The sequence below is a fragment of the Dipodomys merriami genome, unplaced genomic scaffold (assembly GCF_024711535.1).
Source record: "Dipodomys merriami isolate MVZ:Mamm:240054 unplaced genomic scaffold, mDipMer1.0.p SCAF_92, whole genome shotgun sequence".
Taxonomy (NCBI): Eukaryota; Metazoa; Chordata; class Mammalia; order Rodentia; family Heteromyidae; genus Dipodomys; species Dipodomys merriami.
In genome coordinates, this window is record NW_027206535.1 from 588,785 (window position 1) to 609,840 (window position 21,056).

At 45.6% G+C, this 21,056-nt stretch overlaps 1 protein-coding gene across 2 annotated transcripts; it reads right to left on the minus strand.

Moving 5' to 3' along the window:
- Positions 1 to 3,364: 3,364 nt before the first annotated feature.
- Positions 3,365 to 20,489, minus strand: LOC138821452 (induced myeloid leukemia cell differentiation protein Mcl-1 homolog). Of its 2 annotated transcripts, none has more exons than XM_070013677.1 (3): positions 19,218 to 20,489; positions 18,627 to 18,874; positions 3,365 to 5,249 (listed from the first exon to the last, which is right to left on the minus strand). In XM_070013677.1, exons 1-3 carry the CDS (start codon positions 19,900 to 19,902, stop codon positions 5,142 to 5,144), a joined length of 1,041 nt encoding a protein of 346 aa, XP_069869778.1. In that variant the 5' UTR covers positions 19,903 to 20,489; the 3' UTR covers positions 3,365 to 5,141. The 2 variants fall into 2 exon arrangements, with proteins under 2 accessions (XP_069869778.1, XP_069869777.1); XM_070013676.1 differs by lacking the exon at positions 3,365 to 5,249 and adding an exon at positions 14,891 to 17,868 and having other exon boundaries at positions 19,218 to 20,184.
- Between the last annotated feature and the right edge of the window lie 567 nt (positions 20,490 to 21,056).

A 21,056-nucleotide genomic window follows, 5' to 3' on the forward strand; every position in this document is an offset into this window, starting at 1 on the left:
CATGCCTGAGGCCCTGGGTTCAATTCCTCAGCACCACATAAGCAAAAAGAAAAAAAGCCGGAAGTGGCACTGTGGCTCAGGTGGTAGAGTGCTAGCCTTGAGCTGAAGAGCTGAGGGATAGTGCCCAGGCCCAGAGTTCAGGCCCCACGACCGACAAAAAAAATAAATTAATTAATTTAAAAAAATAAAAAAAATAAAAAATTATGTCTATATTCTTTCTTAAAAACCACAAAAAAAAACCCGACAAAAAAATAGGAAAGAGAACCTGACCCCAAAGCACCCCTACTTCCTGGTCCCCTAGAGGGTGTGACCAGATACTCATTGCTGACCTCTGGAGGGGCTAGGAGAGGAAGCTGCAACTTAAAGGTCTGAGAGATGTGGTGGCGGAGCCCCTAGATTGGACGCACTTGGGAGAAACTTAGGGAAGGACTCAGAGGAACTGGACCCCTGAGAATAGATGGGAGTGGGGGGAAAGAGTACACAAGAAAGATCAAACTTTGCAGGAGGCCGGCACATCTGGTTGCCAAGAACTCTTCATGTGTGAGTGTTTGCTGGGGTAGGTTTGTAGTTCTATGTGTAAGTACACTTAGGAGTGAACTGTGAGGTCTCACTGTGAGTTCACCAGGGACTGGGCTATAGATCACTTAGCTTGCTTGACACTACAGGTTCAGTCCCCAGAAACTTTTTTTTTTTTTAAATGTTCAACTGGGTGGAATCCTTCCCCACCCCTCCCTGGGGGTAAATCCCCACCCAATTTAAGCTGCAGTCTTTGGACTAAATTTAGCTCCAAGACTTCCCCAACCCCTAGGCCACCATGTCAGCAGGTGTTCACAGCTGCAGGGGTGGGCCTTCCCTTCCACTCCTCCAGATTCAAATACGGGGAACTAGGCCAAGGGCATCTAGGTGTCTCAACTTTAAGCCACTTTCTCTGGGGAACCTTGACGTGAAGGAGGGTGGGATCGGACCAAAGTGCTTGGAGCTACTGTCCTCCAGATCCTTTGACTTCATGCTCTCCTCTTCTGCTTTACAGACTTCATTCTGACTTCACATCCACCCCGGCTGGAGCAGTAGCCAGGCTCTCCTCTCTTGTAGGATCACACAGCATCTTGCTAGGATAGATTATGGTTAGGGAAAGGTAAGGGTAGGGTTCTCATCCTCTCCTTTTAGCATTCCTCAAGTTCACCATCTACAGTACTGGAAGGCAGTTGGGGGAGGGGGGGAATGTTCACAGCAGAGGAGATTTATCTGTCACTGGCAGGTGATAAAGAGTCAAAAGAGGTACCTTCTTTATACAGGAAGTAGAATGTCTCAGAAAAGTACCTAAGCCTAAATCTGTCAACAACAGAAATAAACAGGTTGGGTTAACCTCAACGTAGCTAACATCAATCACCAATCTGATTTGGGGGGAAACGTTGTGAGGAGGGTGTCTCAGGGCTGTGATCTGAATGGGTAAGATTTAGTACGAGTATGTCTGAGGCCAGTCCAAAACATGAGACTTGGCCATCAGCTCTTAGGAACTGAAGGAGAGGTCCAGGGAAGGCAGAAATAAGACAGACCACTGCATTTCCTCTGTGAGCCCCAGAGAACTTTCCTGAGGAAGAACCCAATAGTTAGAAGAGCAAGGTCCCAGGTTGTATTCTCCTGAACCCTGAACGAATCTTTGAAGAGGCCAGTAGGTGACTCATAAAAGGGAGATTAAATATCCCTAGGTAAAGGGCAAATAGCATAGACTGGTCCCGTGAGGGGAGGTGCAAAGTCCATCTGCAAAGTCAGCCTTTCTCTTCTATCCCTGCCTCCCCTCCTCTCCCTACAGTTGACCATTGGTTTCAACCTCTTTCATCACACTCTTAACATTAGTGCAGGGTTGAGCAACCAAACTCTACAGAAGTAGATGGTAAATATCTCAGCAGGTTGGATTTGTTACAATACTCACCTCTGTACATTGCAAGCACAAAAGCACCACAGGTGGACAATAAGTAAACAGAAGGCCCTGGCTATGTTCCAAACAAACTTTATTTATGACACTGAAATTTTTATTTTCTATCATATCAACATGTCACAAAATATTTAGATTTTTATCAGTTAGTTGAAAAATGAAAACAAACCACAAAACCCACCACCACTACCACCAAACAAACAACATGCTTAGCTTTGCAAGTTATACAAAAATAGGGGGCAGGGCAGACTTGGCAGGTAGGTAGCTCCTGACCTCTGGGAGTTTTCCCATCTGACTGCGCTCCTACTCAACTCAAGGAGAAGGTGGTGTTTGTGTTCCCTGCAAGCCTCTAAGTGCAGCTGGAGAACCTTAGACGTCAACATACTCTATTGATAATTCCTTGTTTTGTGATTTTCTTTGGGGGGATCAAGTCCAGGATTTTGTGCATATGCTAAGGTATTATATCATTGAATTACATCCCCAACTCCAGAGGCCAATTCCTACTTGCTTTTCCCAGGGAATTTAGTATCTTATATATAATCAACAGGGTAAACTCTAATGGGATCTTTCTAAAATTTCTTATATTGCCGGGCCCTGGTGGCTCATACCTATAATCCTAGCTACTCAGGAGGCTGAGATCTGAGGATCTCGGTTCAAAGCCAGCCTGGGCAGGAAAGTCTGTGAAACTCTTATCTCCAATAAACCACCAGAAAACCAGAAGTGGCTCTGTAGCTCAAGTGGTAGAGTGCGAGCCTTGAGCTGAAGAGCTGAGGGACAGCGCTCAGGCACAGAGTTCAAGCCCCACGACTGACAAAAAAAATAAAAATATAAATAAAATAAGATTCAGTTCAAGCCCCACGACTGACAAAAAAAAATAAAAATATAAATAAAATAAGATTCCTTATATTTTTATAATGCTTAAAAAAAATTGTGTCGAGGGGCTGGGAAGGTGGCTCAGTGGTAGAGCGCTTGCCTTGCATGCATGAGGCCCTGGGTTCGATTCCTCAGTACCACATAAGCAAAAAGAAAAAAAGCCGGAAGTGGCTCTGTGGCTCAAGTGGTAGAGTGCTAGCCTTGAGCTGAAGAGCTGAGGAACAGCGCCCAGGCCCAGAGTTCAGGCCCCACGACCGGACCCCCCCCCAAAAAAAAAATTGTGTCTATATTCTTTCTTAAAAACCACAATAAAGGCAGCCAGATGCCAGTAGCTTATGCCTGTCTACAATCCTACTTAAGAGGCTGAAATCTGAGGATCACAATTTGAAACCAATTTGACCAGGGAATTCCATGAGACTCTTAACTCTAATTAACCTCCAAAAAGCTGGAAATAGAGCTGTGGTTCAATTGTAGAACACCAGCCTTGAGTGAAAAATCTAAGGGACAATTCACAGGCCCTGAGTTCAAACCCAGTATACACCCCCCCACCCCCCCCACCCCACACATAATAAAATAAAATAAAATAAAATTTTCAAACTGGGACTTTTTTTCCTAGGGTCTGAACTCAAGACCTGGGCATTGTCCCTACGCTTCTTTTTGCTCAAGGCTGGCACTCTACCACTTGAGCCACAGTGCCACTTCTAGCTTTTTTGAGTAGTTTATTGGAGTCTCACAGCCTTTCCTGGCCCAGCTAGCTTCCAACCCCAGATTTCAGGAGGCTGAGATCTGAGGCTCAAAGCCTGCCTAGGAAAGTCCTTGAGACTCTTTATCTCCAAATAACCACAAGAAAACTGGTGGGCTGGGAATGTGGCTTAGTGGTAGAGTGCTTGTCTAGCATGAATAAAGCCCTGGGTTTGATTCCTCAGTACCACATACAGAGAAAAAGCCGGAAGTGGCCCTGTGGCTCAAGTGGTAGAGTGCTAGCCTTGAGCTGAAGAGCTGAGGGACAGCGCCCAGGCCTAGAGTTCAGGCCCCAAGACCTACCAAAAAAAAAAAAAAGAAAAGAAAAGAAAAAAAGAAAGAAAAGAAAAAGCAGCAGCAGTTCAGGGACAGTGTCCTGGCCCTGAGTTAAAGCTCTAGGACTGGCAGCAGGCGCCAGTGGTTCACACCTGTAATCCTAGCTACTCAGGAGGCTGAGATCTGAGGATCGAGGTTCAAAGCCAGCCTGGGCAGGAAAGTCCGTGAGACTCTTTTTTTTTTTTTTTTTTATTTGGGTCCGGTCGTGGGGCCTGAACTCTGGGCCTAGGCACTGTCCTTCAGCTCTTCAGCTCAAGGCTAGCACTCTACCACTTGAGTCACAGAGCCACTTCCGGGTTTTTTCTTTTTGCTTATGTGGTGCTGAGGAATCGAACCCAGGGCCTCATGCATGCAAGGCAAGCACTCTACCACTGAGCCAACTTCCCAGCCCTCCGTGAGACTCTTATCTCCAATAAACCACTAGAAAACCGCAAGTGGCGCAAGTGGTGCTGTGGCTCAAGCAGTAGGTAGAGTGCTCACCTTGAGCTGAAGAGCACAGGGACAGCGCCCAGGCCCAGAGTTCAAGCCCCAAAACTGACCAAAAAGAAAAAAAAAGCTCTAGGACTAGCAACCCCCTCCAATGCCCCCTCTCCCCTCCAAAAAAAGTGGTCCTGTGGCTCAAAGTGATAGAGCACTAGCAAAAAAGTTCAGGGACAGCACCCAGGCCCTGATTTCAAGCCCCAGGACTGACAAAAAAAGAAAAAGAAAGAAATTAGAACTCTTTTCAATTACATTAAATATTTGGGTTCAGTGAATAATTTTAGTATGCATGGTCTTTGTTTAAGGCACACCATCAAGCAAACATAGGCTTATATATATAGAATTAGAAGCAATAAGAATTACTAATTGAGTGGCAGATTTTTTTCTTTTTTCTTTTTTCTTTTTTTTTGTCGGTTGTGGGGCCTGAACTCTGGGCCTGGGTGCTGTCCCTCAGCTCTTCAGCTCAAGGCTAGCGCTCTACCACTGGAGCCACAGCACCACTTCTGCTGTTTTTCTTTTTGTTTATGTGGTGCTGGGGAATCGAACCCAGGGCCTCATGCATGCAAGGCAAGCGCTCTACCACTGAACCACCTTCCCAGCCCTCAGATTCCCCTCCCCGGCCCCCCCTAGGGCAAAGTTGTGTGTTATGATCTGTAAGCCATGTGACTGCATTTTTTCCCTTGAAAACAATCTAACTGTGACTTCTTACCAAATCCTTTTTATTTTGATGGTTCCAGGGCTTGAATTCACTCATGTTCTTGTTGGGCTTGCTTGTTCACAGCTGGTTCTCTACCACTTGTGCAACAACTTCAGGCTGACTTTTTCTGGTTAAGTGGAAAGTCTCTGCAGACTTTTCTGCCCAGGCTGGCTTTGAACCATAACCCTAGGATTACAGGCACGAGTCATCAGCTGTAGGCCCAAATCTATCTTCCATCCAATAACACTGATACATATCCATCATAGCTATATACTCCTTTCAAAGGGAAAAAGAAAACAGAGCCTTTCATCCTGTCTCTGCCCAGATCCCAAGTACCAAAATTTAAACTTGAATGTCAAAGAGGCAGCCAAAGGCTCCTTGGTAGCTGTTGTTCTTTAAAATTGAAAACAAGGCCTTGTCGTATAGCTCAGTGGGAAAACTTATGTTTAGCATGTACCAGACCCTGGGTTTGATCCCTAATACAAAAAAAAAAAAAAAAAAAAAAAAAACCCAACAGCAACAAAAAAAAAAAACAAACTGAAAATAAAAGCCACGTCATTTCAAAACAGTCTCTTTCCCCCACCCCCACACAACACATACAAAACCTCATTTCAACACAAGGTTGTTTCCCTGCTCATGAGGGATTTCTGAGAAATGAGCCTGTCTACAGTGTCTTGTTTTTTTTTTTAAGATGCAAAGGAGGGGGGAGCCGAAAGAAGCATCTTGCTGAAGCAGACAGTATTACTCTAAAGCTTTGAAAGTTGACAGAATCACGATTTCCATAGCCCTTTACCTAAGGTCTGCACTTTTCCTTAAATTTGGGCTCCCAGGGTCAAAAGGAAATAAAGACATCTTCCCTTCAGGAAATCTTGGTAACAAACAGTAACAGAGCAGGAAATCTAACAGCTGTTTTCTTAGCAGTAGCTATCCCCCATTTATACCAAGGATACAAATGGGTGGAAATTGCTCTTGGCACCCTAAGGAGTGGAGGTGTGATCTGAAGAAGGAATGCATGATAGAGATTCAGGAATAAGATGCATAGGAAGTCAGGATTTTCCAGGGAATGCCCTTTTCTGTCCCTACATCTGAACATTTAAGCTTATTAGTGGAGATTACAAAATTCTTGACAAAATCTTCCTACTAAACAGGAAAAAACTACAGGGCATTTTCCCCCCTGGTACTGGGATTTGAATTTGGGGCCTGGCACCTTACTACTTGAGCAATGTCCCCATCCTGGTTTTTGCTATCTATTTTGGAGACAAATCTTTTTTTTTTTTTTTTTTTTGGTTGGTAGTGGGGCTTGAACTCTGGGCCTGAGCCCTGTCCCTCAGCTCTTCAGCTCAAGGCGAGTGCTCTACCACTTGAGCCACAGCACCGCTTCGGGTTTTCTAGTAGTTTATTGGAGATAAGAGTTTCACAGACTTTCCTTTCTTTCTTTTCTTTTTTTCTTTTTGTTGGTCGTGGGGCCTGAACTCTGGGCCTGGGTGCTATCCCTCAGCTCTTCAGCTCAAAATTAGCATTCTACCACTTGAGCCAGACACCACTTCTGGCTTTTTCTGCTTATGTGGTGCTAAGGAATTAAACGCAGGGCATCATGCATGCAAGACAAGCAAGCACTCTATCACTGAGCCACATTCCCAGCCCCTCACGGACTTTCCTGCATGTGCTGGCTTTGTTGAACAGCAATCCTCAGATCTCAGCCTCCTAAGTAGCTAGTGAGCCACTGGCACCTGGTGAGACAAATCTTTGGACTTTTTTTTTTCCTGTCTGGGCTGGCTTTGAACCTTGATCCTCTGGATCTCAACCTCCTGAGTATTAAAAGGCATACACTACAGATGCCTGGCCTTTGATGGTTTTGATAATACTGAACTTTGAACTGAGGATCTGCTTGAACCACATCTTGAATCTTTTTTTTTTTTTTTGAGGGGGGTGGTGGTCAGTTCTGGTGCCTGAACTCTGGGCCTGGGCGCTGTCCCTCAGCTCTTCAGCTCAAGGCTAGTGCTCTACCACTTCAGCCACAGAGCCACTTCTGGCTTTTTCTGCTTATGTGGTGCTGAGGAATCAAACCCAGGGCCTCATGCATACAAGGCAAGCACTCTACCACTGAGCCACATTCCCAGCCCTCCAATCCCTTTTTGGATTGGTTATTTTCAAGACAGGGTCTTACTTTATGCTCAAGCTAGCCTGGAGTGCAGTCCTGTTTGTGCTTCAGTTTTTCACTGGGATGGTATGCATGACACCATACCCTGCCATTGGTTGAGATGGAGTCTCTTGAACTTTTATGCCCAGACTTGCCTCAAACCAGAATCCCCTAATCTTTACCTTCCAATTTGCTAGGATTACAGACTTAAACCGCTACACCCGGCTTTTTAGGGCATTTCTTAATTAAAATAAAGTGGGGCAAAAACCAGGTACAACAGTTGTAAGCCTATAGTCACAGATACTATTTGGAACAACTGAGGTAAGAGGATCACTTGAGCTCAGTTTGAGGCCAGCTTGGGCAACAGTGACACCCAGTTACCAAACTAACTAAACGTCGGTATATAAATGGGGAAGTTAAGATTAATCTCTTCCAAACTGCAAGACTCCACTGCAGTGGTGTGCATTGCTGTGATCACCTGCCCCCAGAATGTATAAAGTTCAACCTAACAAATATTTTTTTTCCTTGCCAGCTTCAGTGGTTCTTTCCCAGCTCACCTTGTCCCAGACTCACTAGAATAAACACACACACACATGTGACCACAGGAGGGCGGGAAGAACACCAAGTGGGGGTGGTGAAATTCTGAATGGAATGCAGTCCCAGCCAGTTAGGGGGCTGAGCTGAGACCTCTGGCACAGGCTTTGGATTTATACCAGCAAACAAGCCAAAACAATGAGCTCATGGGTAAGAATGCAGCCTGTGGGGAAGTCTGGCCAGCCAGAGCAAACTGGTTTTTTTTTTTTTTTTTTTGAATCAGGATGTGAATAGCAGTAATTGAGACTCCCACGGGAATAAGATTAGGGACAGCGGGAGACACCATTCAGCATTTTGGGGTCCAGCTAAGTAACTCTCAGGCTATAAATAAATGAAATTCTGTTCTGCAGAAAACACACTGTTCTCGGCCCTATACCTAAAATTTATTTCCTTTGCTTGGTTCTATGATCAGAAGGTAAAGAATCAGAAAATTAGTGAGGCATAAGTGAGCTAGCCTAACAGGTGCTGCTCTAACACCAACAAGGGCAACTTCAAGCTGGGCGCTGTGGCTCACGCCTGTAATCCTAGCTACTCAGGAGACTGAGATCTGAGAATCATGATTCAAAGCCAGCCAGGGCAGGAAAGTGCATGAGACTCTTATTTCCAATTAACCACCAAAAAGCCAGAAGTGGAGCTACAGCTCAAAGTTGTATAGTGCTAGCCTTGAGCACAAAAGCTCAGGGACAGGCCTTAAGTTCAAACCTCAAGGCTGGCACAAATAAAAAGCAAGGGCTTGGGCTGGGAAGGTGGCTCAGTGGTAGAGCGCTTGCCTTGCATGCCTGAGGCCCTTGGGTTCTATTCCTCAGCACCACATAAGAAAAAAGAAAAAAGCCGGAAGTGGCACTGTGGCTCTAGTGGTAGAGCGCTAGCCTTGAGCTGAAGAGCTGAGGGACAGCGCCCAGGCCCAGAGTTCAGGCCCCACAACTGGACCCTCCCCCCCCCCAAAAAAAAGCAAGGGTAACCTCAAATCAGTTTGCAGCACCAACTCCTCCAGCCTAGCTGCGAAGATGGTTATGGTGCTGATTGTGTTTAGGCTCACCACTTTACACAGTAGAAGAAACCATATTTTACTTACTAAATGTAGTCTATTCAATCCTATGTCATTTATACCCTATTTAAAGTTCTATTTAGACCAGAGATACTTTTCCCTACCAGTGTTTCCTTTATCATATATAATGCCCCCAAATGAGAGTTTGAAGATACACCACAATCACCAAGTATAGCCAGGAGAAATGCAGGGATGACATTAAACTACCAACACCCTCCCCCCACCCCAACCCCCACCAAAATACTCCAAGGTTCTTTCACTAACTATGCCTCATTGCATGCCATTTCCTCTAGGGTCCAGACTCCAAATGTGTGTGTGTGTGCGTGTGTGTGTGTGTGTGTATGTGTGTGTGTGTGCACTATAACTTAGATTTTTTTCTCTAACCATTTGAGCCACAGGTCTACTCCCAGCTTTTTTTGTAATTTATTGGAGAAAAGTGTCTCACAAACTTCTGCCCAGGGTAGCTTTGAACTAGGATTCTCAGCCTCCTGAATAGCTAGGATTCTAGGTGTGACAGACTGGAGCACAGTTTTGGTTGTTTTTTTTTTGGGTCGGTCATGGGGCTTTAACTCTGGGCCTGGGCACTGTCCCTCAGCTCTTCAGCTCAAGACTAGCGCTTTACCACTTGAGCTACAGCGCCACTTCCGGTTTTCTGGTGGTTTCTACTGGAGGCAAGAGTTTCACAGACTTTCCTGCTCAAGCTGGCTTTGAACCGTGATCCTCAGATCTCAGCCTCCTGAGTAGCTAGGATTACAGGCGTGAGCCACCAGCACCCAGCTTTTTTTTTTTTTTTTGAGACAAGGTCTCTGTCATGTATCCCAACTGACTTCAATCTCACAATGCTTCCTTAGCTTCCTGAGTAGCTGTGTTTATAAGGAGTGTACTATTATACCTGTCAGTTCTCTACTTTGGAAGTTCATGCCTTGATTTGTTCTATTCCTTTTTTTTTTTTTTTTGGTCAGTCATGGGGCTTGAACTCTGGACTTGGGCACTGTCCTTCAGCTCTTCAGCTCAAGGCAAGTGCTCTACCACTTGAGCTACAGCTCCACTTCCGGTTTTCTGAGTGGTTTATTGGAGATAAGTGTGTCATGGACTTCCCTGCCGGGGCTGGCTTTGAACCATGATCCTCTGATCTTAGCCTCCTGAGTAGCTAGGATTACAGGCGTGAGCCACCAGCACCCAGCTTATTCCTTCTTTTTTTCTTGAGGTTTCTTCGGTGGGGTTGGGGAAAGAGAGGCTATTCTAAGAAAAACACAACATATGTGTATCTAAAATATGGTAAAACTTGATGCAATTTTTCTTTGCGCCAGAACTGGAGCTAGAAATCAGGGCTTCTAGCTCTTCTTCAGCCTTTTCCTCTCCCAGCTGGTTCTCTACCACTTGAGCTTCCCATTGTTTGAATAGTTAAATTGGAGATAAAGAACCTCTCAGATTTGTCTATATGACAAAGGCTGGATCTCAGCCTCTACAGAGTAGCTAGGATTGTATGACGGAGGCCATGGGTGCCCATATTCCTTTTTATAAACAGCATAAAAATTACCAGTAAGTAATTCTCTGGGCTGGAGGTGAGAGTCAAGTGATAAGACTATCTACCTAGTATGTGCAACACCCTGAATACTACCCTGGCACTTCTCTTCCAAATAAAAAAAGAATTCTAGACTAGCACTGTAAGACATGCCTGCAGTCTCAGCTAGAGTGCAGGAATTGGAATCTGGGCAACACAATGAAACAAAATGGAGAAGGTGTGGGGGGTGGAATGCTGGGTACAGTGGCTCACAGTGGTATTCAGGAAGACACATGGCTGAGGACAGACCAAGCAAAAAGGTCTTTAGACCCAATCTCAACCAATAGGCTGAGTGTGACGGCACATCTGCCATCCCAGTTGTGAAGAAGGCAGGAAGGTTAACTAGGATCTCTGTCCAAGGCCAGCGCAAAACATGAGGCCCTACCTGAGAAGTAACTAAAGCAAAAAGGAATGTGGTCTTAGCTCAAAGGGTAGAGCACCTATCTGGCAAACTCCAGTAGTAGCCATCATCTTGCCAAGAAAAATATCCTGAATTCTAAGGTGTTCGCTAAATCTGCCAGGAGACAAATTCCTAGCCCTCAGCTTTTAAAAGTCATGCTTCCGGGGCTGGGAAGGTGACTCAGTGGTAGAGTGCTTGCTTTGCATGCCACAGGTCCTGGGTTCGATTCCTCAGTACCACATAAGGAAAAAAGAAAAAAGCTGGAAGTGGCGCTGTGGCTCAAGCGGTAGAGCGCTAGCCTTGAGCTGAAGAGCTGAGGGACAGCGCCCAGGCCCAGAGTTCAGGCCCCACGACCAGACACCCTCCCCCCCCAAAAAAGTCATGCTTCCCTTAACCAAGATAACACAGTAACGACTTTGAAACTAAGGAAGAGGAACAGAATTAAGTTCTTAAATCTGGATACTAAGAAGCCTTTCTTTGAAGTATGCTTGGAAGGTTGGTGAAGACAAAAGTTTCTGATATGTTTGAACAAGTAAAGATGATCACTAGATTAGTAGGTAATGACCTTGAGCTACAGGAATTAAAGGCCTGTGCTATGGACATCTGGCTGTAGCCATGATATGCACCAGTTGTAGTTACTTCACGTTATTTTATAGAAAAAAAATTGGGAAGGTGCTAGGATCTTGACATTGAGTCTTGAAAATACTAAACACTACCTACAACTAACACCTTCCCTCCTGATATATTTTTTTTTCCCCAAACAGTATGAAGAGCTGGCTCTAAAATCACAAACAGGTAGGTCTGGAGTACACAGGTAGGTAAGTATAGAGCTTGCACTTGGTAGGTGTAAGGCCCTGAGTTTAAACCCAGCATCCCCCACCCCTGAAAAATATAGTCACTTTTAAGAAAATAAAAAGTGGTTTTAGAATGCAGCTCAGTAGAAGTGTTTGCCTAGCACCCACAGGCCCTGGGCTCCATCCCTAGCAGTCAGCTTGGAAGTGGGAGGTTTGTGTGTTGGGGGTGGTGAGGATGTTGAGACAGTCTCAAAGAAAAAAAAAAAGAACTGAAAGTCTGGTGTCCAGTTAAGGGAAGTGTTGATCATCAGGTGATTCACGTTACCTAGTTACTATTTGACCCTTCTATTTTGTTTTGTTTTTTGCCAGTCCTGGGACCTGAACTCGGGGGGTCTTTTCCTCAAGGCTAGCACTCTATCACTTGAGCCACAGCACCACTTCCAGCTTTTTCTGTTTTTGTTTTTTTTTTTTTAATTTCATTTTTATTTTATTTTTTGGGTCCGGTCGTGGGGCCTGAACTCTGGGCCTGGGCGCTGTCCCTCAGCTCTTCAGCTCAAGGCTAGAGCTCTACCACTTGAGCCACAGTGCCACTTCCGGCTTTTTTCTTTTTGCTTATGTAGTGCTGAGGAATCAAACTCAGGGCCTCAGGCATGCAAGGCAAGCGCTCTACCACTGAGCCACCTTCCCAGCACCCCAGCCTTTTCTGTTTATATGGTATTGAGGAATCCAACCAAGGTCTTCTCGCATGCTAGGTGAGCACTCTACTCTACTACTAAGCCACATCCCCTGGGTTTTTTTTTGCCAGTCCTGCAACTTGAACTCTGGGCTTAGGTGCAATCCCTGAGGTTTTGTGCTCAATGCTGGAGCTCTACCAGTTGAGCCACAGTTCCACTTTCAACTTTTTGTAGTTAACCAGCCTTGGCTTTGAACTGTGATCCTCAAAGTTGAGTTACCTCCATTTTCAGCTTTTTGCTGGCTAATTGGGAGATAGAGGGTTTCACAAACCTGCTCAGATCTGAGCTTGGGTAGCTAGGATTTCAGAACAGCTTTTTTTTAGGGGGAGGACGGGGGAGGGGGGGGGTCAGTTATGGGGCTTGAACTTCTTCTGTCCCTCAGCTCTTCAGCTCAAGGCTAGTGCTCTACCACTTGAGCCACAATGTCATTGCTGGCTTTTTGTGTTTATGTGGTGCTGAGAAATCAAACCCAGGGCCTCATGCATGCAAGGCAAGCGCTCTACCACTGAGCCACCTTCCCAGCACCTCAGAACAGCTTTTTAATCTTTTTCTTTCTTTCTTTTGGTACTAGGGCTTCATAAGCCATACTCCCAGTCTTTGCTTTAGTTTTTTGGGGTGGGGGGTCCATCACTACAATCCTATGCCTCGCACTTAATATATTACAGGAACAGGTCACCATGCCTTTTTTTGGGGGGGTGGGGGGTCCGGTCGTGGGGCCCGAACTCTGGACCTGGGTGCTGTCCCTCAGCTCTTCAGCTCAAGGCTAGCACTCTACCACTTGAGCCATAGCACCACTTCCAGCTTTTTTCTTATGTGGTGCTAAGGAATCGAAACCAGAGCCTCAGGCATGCAAGGCAAGCGCTCTACCACTGAGCCACCTTCCTAGCCTTTTTTTTTTTTTTTTTTTAATATTGTGGGTCTTGGGCACTGTCCCTGAGTTGTTTTGCTCAAGGCTAGTGCTCTACCACTTGAGCCACAGCTCCACTTTCCAAAAAAGCTCCACTTTTTAAGTTGGAAATGAATGTCCTGGACTTTCCTTCCCTGGCTGACTTGAACAATCCACCTGTGCCTGGTTCATGCCTATGTTGAGATAAGAGCTGGGGCTGTTTTTGACTGGTGCTTATTTTTCCTTTTTTTGGGGGGGTCCAGTCATGGGGCCTAAGTCTGGGCCTGGGCACTGTCCCTCAGCTCTTCAGCTCAAGGCTAGAACTCTACCACTTGAGCCACAGTGTCACTTCCAGCTTTTTGTTTATGTGGTGCTGAGGAATGGAACCCAGTACCTGTGACATGCAAGGCAAGCGCTCTACCACTGAGCCACCTTCCCAGCCCCTCCTTTGTATGTAGAACCCAGGACATCACACACACTGGGCAAACACCAAGCCACATTCCCTGTCCCCCGGTGCTGTTTTAGATCTATACAGGAACCTGTTTTCAAGCTGTTGATGGAATGTTTAAAAAGAGGCTTCATATCACAGCCCAATTTTGTATGCTGGTAATGGGGCTTAAGGGATAGGCCAGGTTCTATCCCTTAGCTCTTTTTTGTTATTTTTTCTTGTGGGTTGCAGGGCTTGAATTCTGGGCCTAGCCACTGTCCTTGAGCAGTTCAGCTCAAGGGGAGCGCTCTACCACTTGAGCCACAGTGCCATTTCTGGTCTTCTAGTGGTTAATTGGAGTTAAGTCTCACAGACTTTCCTTGCCCAGGCTGACTTTGAACCATAATCCTCAGATCTCAGCTTCTTGTGTAGGTTAAGATTAAAGGCATGAGACACTGGCTAGATTTGGGGCCTTCTGTCTTCCATCGATGTTATTCTCCACCACCATCACCACACTTGCACTTACTTGGTAATGATAAAAGCTGCTGCCTTCTGGTGGTGAGGATCTAGAAAGGGGGATATGTTTACAGGCAAAATTGAGTGGGAAAGGTAGAAACTTGTTTGCAAGCTGTTTGGAGCTCAAGGCTAAACATCAATATGCAAACTGCATTATTTGCACATTTCCATGGTGATTCAGCTCCTTTCAAGATAACAGGGTAAGATTTTTGAAATTAGCCTGCTCATTCTTACTTCCTTTTTGGTAGTGGAAAGGGGGGGGAGTGAGTGTAAAGACAAACAGTATCAAAAGCTTCATCAAAACTCTTGTAAGGTTATCAAAACTCTTGTAAGGTTATTTTCACCTCAAAAGATATAGGATGAGAGATGGAGAAAGTGGTAAAGTCTTTACCTTAAAGAAAAATTAGGACAAGGATTGCATGCCTGTAACATTATGTAAGCACTAAGAAAGATGAGGTAGATCATGAGACCAAACAGTCTAGTCTACAGAGCAATATCTGCCTTGAAATAAATAAAAGCACAGGAAAAAAAAATCAGGAATTACTCCAAAGTGAATCAGTATTTAATCACAAACTTTTAAACAAAAGGTCCTTTGTTCTAAGGTAAAGCAGCTTTGTTTGACTTTGTTTTTAATTCACCTACCCATATTTGCTCAACTAAATTCCTAAAAGGCTATTAAAAGAGGGAAGGATGAAGGGTAATTAGAAAAGACCCATACCACACCTCACATTTGAAAAAAAAACAGATTTATTTGTTTTTTAGGAAGAACAGGAAGTTAGGGAAACATACTAGTTTACAACCCACATTAATTTGCAGTTGGTCCTAACCCTTCCTGGAACAGCTGTCAAAAACACTAGCTGTTTAACCAGAACCAAGGTGTTTACCCCCCAAATAGAACGTACACAAACAATACTAGAAGACTGCATGTTTTTCCCTGAGAGAAGTATAAGACAAGTTGCTGAGAGAGCCATTTTTCCAAGCAGCCCCTCCCTTTCCATTCTGGAGGATGTGCCTGAACTATGCACCTAGTCAGCACTTAGACCACATTCCTCTTCTCCCTAACAATCTGCTCCTTCCTTCCCAAACCACCTGGGCTCTCCTAAAAAGAGCTCTCACTGCTCTGGACCTAAAACATCAACTAAGATCCTGTCTATATTTCAGCAGTCATACCTAGTGAGTTGGGGAAGTAGGGCTCCTAAACACCAATTTGCATTTCTGTACAATTTGCATTTCCACAACTGGATATGGGGGAGGGGGGCATAGGCCTTCTAGTCACCTTAACAAGATCTTCTGTCCATTTAAAAACTAAATAAAGTGCTTTAGGTCCTTAGAGATAGACATGATATAAATAAATGGTTATGATCAAGAATGATAAATACATGGGTAAAAAGAGCTCTAACAAGATGACCTTAATAGCTCCAAGACAGACAGGCAGGCAGGGCAATTCTTACCAATTACATTCTTAGTCATTTTATTCATGCCTATTTTTATCTGGAGTCCACAGACTAAAGGTCATATTCTGAAGCTTTCAAATGTCCCTAGTTGCAACATAGAGCTTTCTTCAGTTTTAAAAGTAGCTTTTATATATTACTCTTTGAGGTTTAACTGAGCCCATCTTTATATAAAATTTAAGTGAGCACATTCAAGCAAAGGAAACTTTAGAGAAAGCATACAAAATGATGTTCTCCCTTCTGAAAATTCCTAAGAGGACTTTTGAAACTTCTTACTCAAAGATGGGATAAATCAACTAAAAGACACCAAGGAAAACAGACTCCCTTTCACCCCCAAGCTTGTCAAAGCACTCATGAAGGAGGGAAGTATTATCACCTCCCAAGATTATCAATTCATGAGAGATGGTCTGTCCGCTCCTGAGAGGTGTATGTACGTTTATGTTGCGTATGTTTCCAGAGGGGGATTCATAATGTAGAAAACTACAAGGGCTACAGAGGTTCAGGGATGGCAGAGTAAAGATGTAAAAACAATATAAATATCTGTAACAAGCAGCAAATATCTCAAGGAAGGCCAAGAAGTTAAAGATTAAGTTCAATAGTACATCAGGTCTGAAATCCAAACAGATACCAATGACAAATTCAAGACAAAGCTTGGGAATCATTAATAGAAAGAAACAGTAAGTACGTTTTATTGATAATACCAGGCTTAAACCTGTATTTAACAAGCAAGCCACATAATAGCACCATGGTTAAGACTCTAGCCTGCTTTTTCCAAGCCGTCATTTTACAATTTATTAAGTAAACAGGGATCAAATGTCTCTTATCCACCTGATGTGATCTTTTTATATACACACTGCTAGTTAAGTCCCACTTGGAACAGCTGAAAATCTTTCAGTAAAAGCTTTAAAGATGAGCTCATAAATTCAGTTTAGGTTTTCCTAGTTAAATTAGGTCAAATGGAAGGAACTCCAGTTGAGTGGTTGCCTAATCAGAGCCCATTATTTTAAAGTCATTTGCCCATTCCAATCCTCCCCCAACCATAAAACTCCACTTTCACTCAATTATTGAAAACCTACATTTAACAAAACAAAAGGGCTAATTTTAACTCCTCAATCTCTCAATCATGTTCTCAAAGAAAAATCTATGCAAAGAATACTTACCAAACCAGATTGGAAAATTAAGCCCACACAGTTATCAACCAGGTTGCACACACTTACATCAATTGGTTTTGTATACATTCTAGAACAGACCAGGACAAAGTTTAGAAAAGATTTAAGAAATAGATTCCTAACTACAGAAGTTGAAAATTTCAAAAGGGTATGAAAAAAACTAAATTCAAGACTTCAGTTCCTTTTATGTTGTTCAAAGAAATAAACTCTGTAAAAATATATACAATTTTTACAGACAAATAGATTTACAAGTTGTTCTGTCTTAAAAATTGAGGATATTCTGCATTGGTAACTAATTAGTGAACTTCAAGTCAAGTATTCTTGGCCATCACTAGGTTAATAAACTAAGAATCATTCAAACCAAGTCAAAGTAGAACAGGTATGAAAGTCCTGAACACTCGGACTTTGTCTTCAAGACATATACCTGGGAAAGCAAAAAGCTTCCCTTCACACACTGTTGTACAGTACTGAGGCTTCTAGTCAGAGTTTGATTACTTCTAGCTTAAATCCATTTTACAAAGGTCACTGGCATTGTTAGTGCTTTGCTTTTAACACTATAAGAGAAAGTAATGAATTTGGCCAGCCTATTTAATGAATTCTGGCAAGCCTAGTTATTGGCCACTTTTCTGGTTTTAAACAAGATGTTAAGTCCTTCCACCCTACCATCTTCACTAAATCCAAGTCTTTCTCCATGGCCTCCCAATCAAAGTTTGCTTGTTGCTCAAAGTGAACTTTGCTTCTTTCAGACAGTGACTCTTCAAGGGGGACTAGTTTTCCCACGTATTTATTCTTGTTAGCCATAATCCTCTTGCCACTTTCTTTCTGGCTACATTGTTAGGATGGAACTCTTGGAGGTTACAGCCTGGGCAGCTTGAAGTCCAAGTTCATAAATACATTTGATTTCACAGATGTATGTAGTTTTGGTGGCTGGAGTTGGTTAAAAGTCTACTATTGCACTTATATGGCTATCTTATGAGATATGCCAAACCAGCTCCTACTCCAGCAACACCTGCAAAAGCCAGCAGCACATTTCTGATGCTGCCTTCTAGGTCCTCTACATGGAAGAACTCCACAAACCCATCCTAGAAAACAAAACAAAACAAAACAAAAAAGCACATTTTCAAGCATGGGTTTCTGCTATCTTAACAGTAGAAAAAAAGATTAGAATATCTAGAGTACTTCCCCCACATTACCCACACAAACCACCATATAACAATTGTTTACTCCAGGGCTTGGAGAAAGCAAAATTTCCAGAGTCCTTCAGTAAGTGGGCACCTACAGCAGTTAAAACTTAATTTTACTGTGCTACCTTGGGTCATATGAGCATAATCTAGACAAAAGGACTATGACAGTTCCCAATGTTTAGATAAAAGACAAAAACTCGCAACTTTGCTCACATTCCCAACACACAACACCTCACCCAATAGGGTTACAGTTTCTCACTGTGGTTGAGTACACCCTTCACCAGAACCACCTAGCTAGTATGTTCAAGCCGCAGGCACCAACCCGTTTTCAATCAAAATGAAGAAGCTCTTAGAAAGGTATTTGGTTTGAATGCAATGATCTGAAGATTATTCAACTGAATTACAACATGAATAATCTGCAGAAAACCAAGGCTTTTGATACAGTTCAAGACCAACATACCACTCCCCCCACCCCCTAACTCCCACACCACAAGCCCATTAGTTAACCAGCCCATTAGTTAACCAGCAACAAGAGATCTCTAAGTTTAAAAAAGTTTGCAAACTGGGTGGAGCATCATAAAACCTCCAGCCATCCCACCCTTCTCCTTCAAAACTCTTCCACTCCAAGGCCCACTTCAACCTTAAGGCAAACTTACCCAGCCTCTTTGTTTGACTAGCCAGTCCCGTTTTGTCCTTACGAGTACATCTGTGATACTTTCTGCTAACGGTTCGATGCAGCTTTCTTGGTTTATACTCTTCAAGTGTTTGGCCACAAAGGCACCGAAAGAAATTAGAGTCACAATCCTACCCCAGTTTGTTACGCCGTCACTGAAAACATGGATCATCACTCGAGATAAAGATTTGACATCGTCTTCGTTTTTGATGTCCAGTTTCCGAAGCATGCCTGAGAGGAAGAGAAAGCATGCAAGGTCCTCAATGGCCTCCTTTGTCTGAACCAGGGCACCGCTCCCCTGCCCACCGGCGGCGGGGGGAAAATCAACTCTCTGGGCTCTTCACACAACTCAGGCCGACCCCGCTGGAACACTGACATCCCACCCTTTCCGGTCTTTGAACGCCAACTGCTGTTTCCAAAAGAATTGCGATGGGCGGAAACAATGACTCACGACCAGAATGTTCTGGTTTTAGAAACAGGATCGACCTCCTCACACCCCGGGACTGGTTTGGGGCGCGGGAGAGACTGGAGGGAAGAGGGGGGCGCGCGGCCGCGGTGTCTGAGGACGCCTTACCTTGGAAGGCCGTCTCGTGGTTGCGCTGCACCCCGTCCCCGACCCGCCGCAGGGTCTCCAGCGCCTTCCTGCTGGCCGCGCCGGCCCCACCCAGCGGCTTGGCGTCCTTGGCGCCCGTGGCTTGCTCCCTAAGGTAGCGACAGATAATCTCCAGCGACTGCCGGTACAACTCGTCGTCCTCCTCCTCCGCTGGAGGCGGCGTGGAAGGGAGCGAGCCGTCCGTGCGCGAGCTCTTACTGGCCTCCCCGACCAGCTCCAGCAGGGGCAGGACGGCCGGCCTCTTCCCCAGGGGCTCGGGCTCATAGCCGTCCAGCTCCTCTTCGGGCGACATGATGGCGCCGGCGGCCGCGGCTTCCATCTCGTCCGGCGTCGGCGCACGGTGGGTGGGCGCGAAGAACACCCGCTTAGTTGGGGTCCCGGTGACGTCGGGGGCCTCGGCGCCAATGGGCGCGGGACGCGCGACCCTCCGGGCGTCCGGCGCCAGGGTGGTCGAGGGGCTCGCGCCGGCGCTTCCGCCAATCCCCGCGCCGGCTTCCCCTCCCCCCGCCTCCCGCCGGGCAGTGGCCTCCTCCGCGGTCAAGAGCCGCCCTCCCGGAGCGGCGGCGGCCCCGCTGCCGGCGCCCAGCCCGGCGCCCCCACAGTAGAAGTTGAGTCCGATTACCGCGTTTCTTCTGAGGCCAAACATTGCCTGCCGCTCCAGCTGCCGCCGCCCTGACCAGAACGGGGAAGGCCGCGACTCCTTACTTTGAGGAAGCGGAAGTAAGGAGTGAGGGAGCTGCTCCTAGATCGCGGTTTTAGGGCCAGCGCGACGCCGTGGCGTCAGAGAAACGAAGCTGTTTGCTCCCATAAAAGGGGAAAGGGGCGGGAGCTTCCGGAGAGCTGCGCACGGCACCGAGCAGCAGGGGCGGGGCCGGCCCGGCCGGGCTGGGGCCTTCCGGTCCGGCAGCTGGCGGCCGGTTACATAACGACGGCTTGGAGGGCTGGACCTCGAGCCCTCGGGGCTCTGCCCGCCTGGACCTGCGGGGCGTCCTCGTGGCTGGGTCGTTGACTAACTGGACTCTGACACACCGGCTGTTTTGTGCCAGGGGGCTTTTATTTTGTTGTGGTGGTGGTTTTTGACCTAGCCTGGCTTAACCATTTCGTCGCTCGGAGGGTTAAGGAAAGGGGATGGGGAAGTTCTGTAGTGCATGGGGAGTAAGTCAGGTGACAGGACTAAGTCACGGGCACCGTGGGGACTTGGAATTATTATTATTATTATTGGAGATTTTATTTGTTTTTGTTTTTTTTTGTCGGTTCTTCAGCTCAAGGCTAGCGCTCTACCACTTGAGCCACAGTGCCACTTCTGACTTTTTCTGCTTATGTGGTGCTGAGGAATCGAACCCAGGGCCTCATGCATGCAAGGCAAGCGCTCTACCACTGAGCCACCTTCCCAGCCCTTGGAATTAATATTATTATTATTATTTTGCCGGTCCTGGGGACTGAACTCAAGGCCTGGGCACTGTCCCTGAGCTGCTTTTGCCCAGGGCTAGCACACTACCATTTGAGCCACAGCACCACTTACGACTTTTTCTGTGTATGTGGTACTGAGGAATCGAACCTGGAGCTTCATGCATGCTAGACAAAGCACTCTACCACTAAGCCACATCCCCAGTCTGTGGGACTTGGAATCATTTTGCACACCATTTTTTTCCTCACTTTCAGCCCCAGCAGTGTTTTGAAATAGGAACACACCATGGATTTGAATAAAAATAATACTTAAAAAAAGAACCATTCGGGCTGGGAAGGTGGCTCAGTGGTAGAGCGCTTGCCTTGCATGCTCAAGGCCCTGGGTTCGATTCC

Bases quoted from the DNA above. Each gene is read 5' to 3' on its own strand.
- LOC138821452 (XM_070013676.1), bottom strand. From the start codon at position 19,902: ATGTTTGGCCTCAGAAGAAACGCGGTAATCGGACTCAACTTCTACTGT. The intron at 18,875-19,217 runs GTAAGGCGTCCT...TCTTCCTCTCAG, and splicing joins CCACGAGACGGCCTTCCAAG to GCATGCTTCGGAAACTGGAC. The intron at 17,869-18,626 runs GTAAGTTTGCCT...TTTGTTTTCTAG, and splicing joins TAGTCAAACAAAGAGGCTGG to GATGGGTTTGTGGAGTTCTT.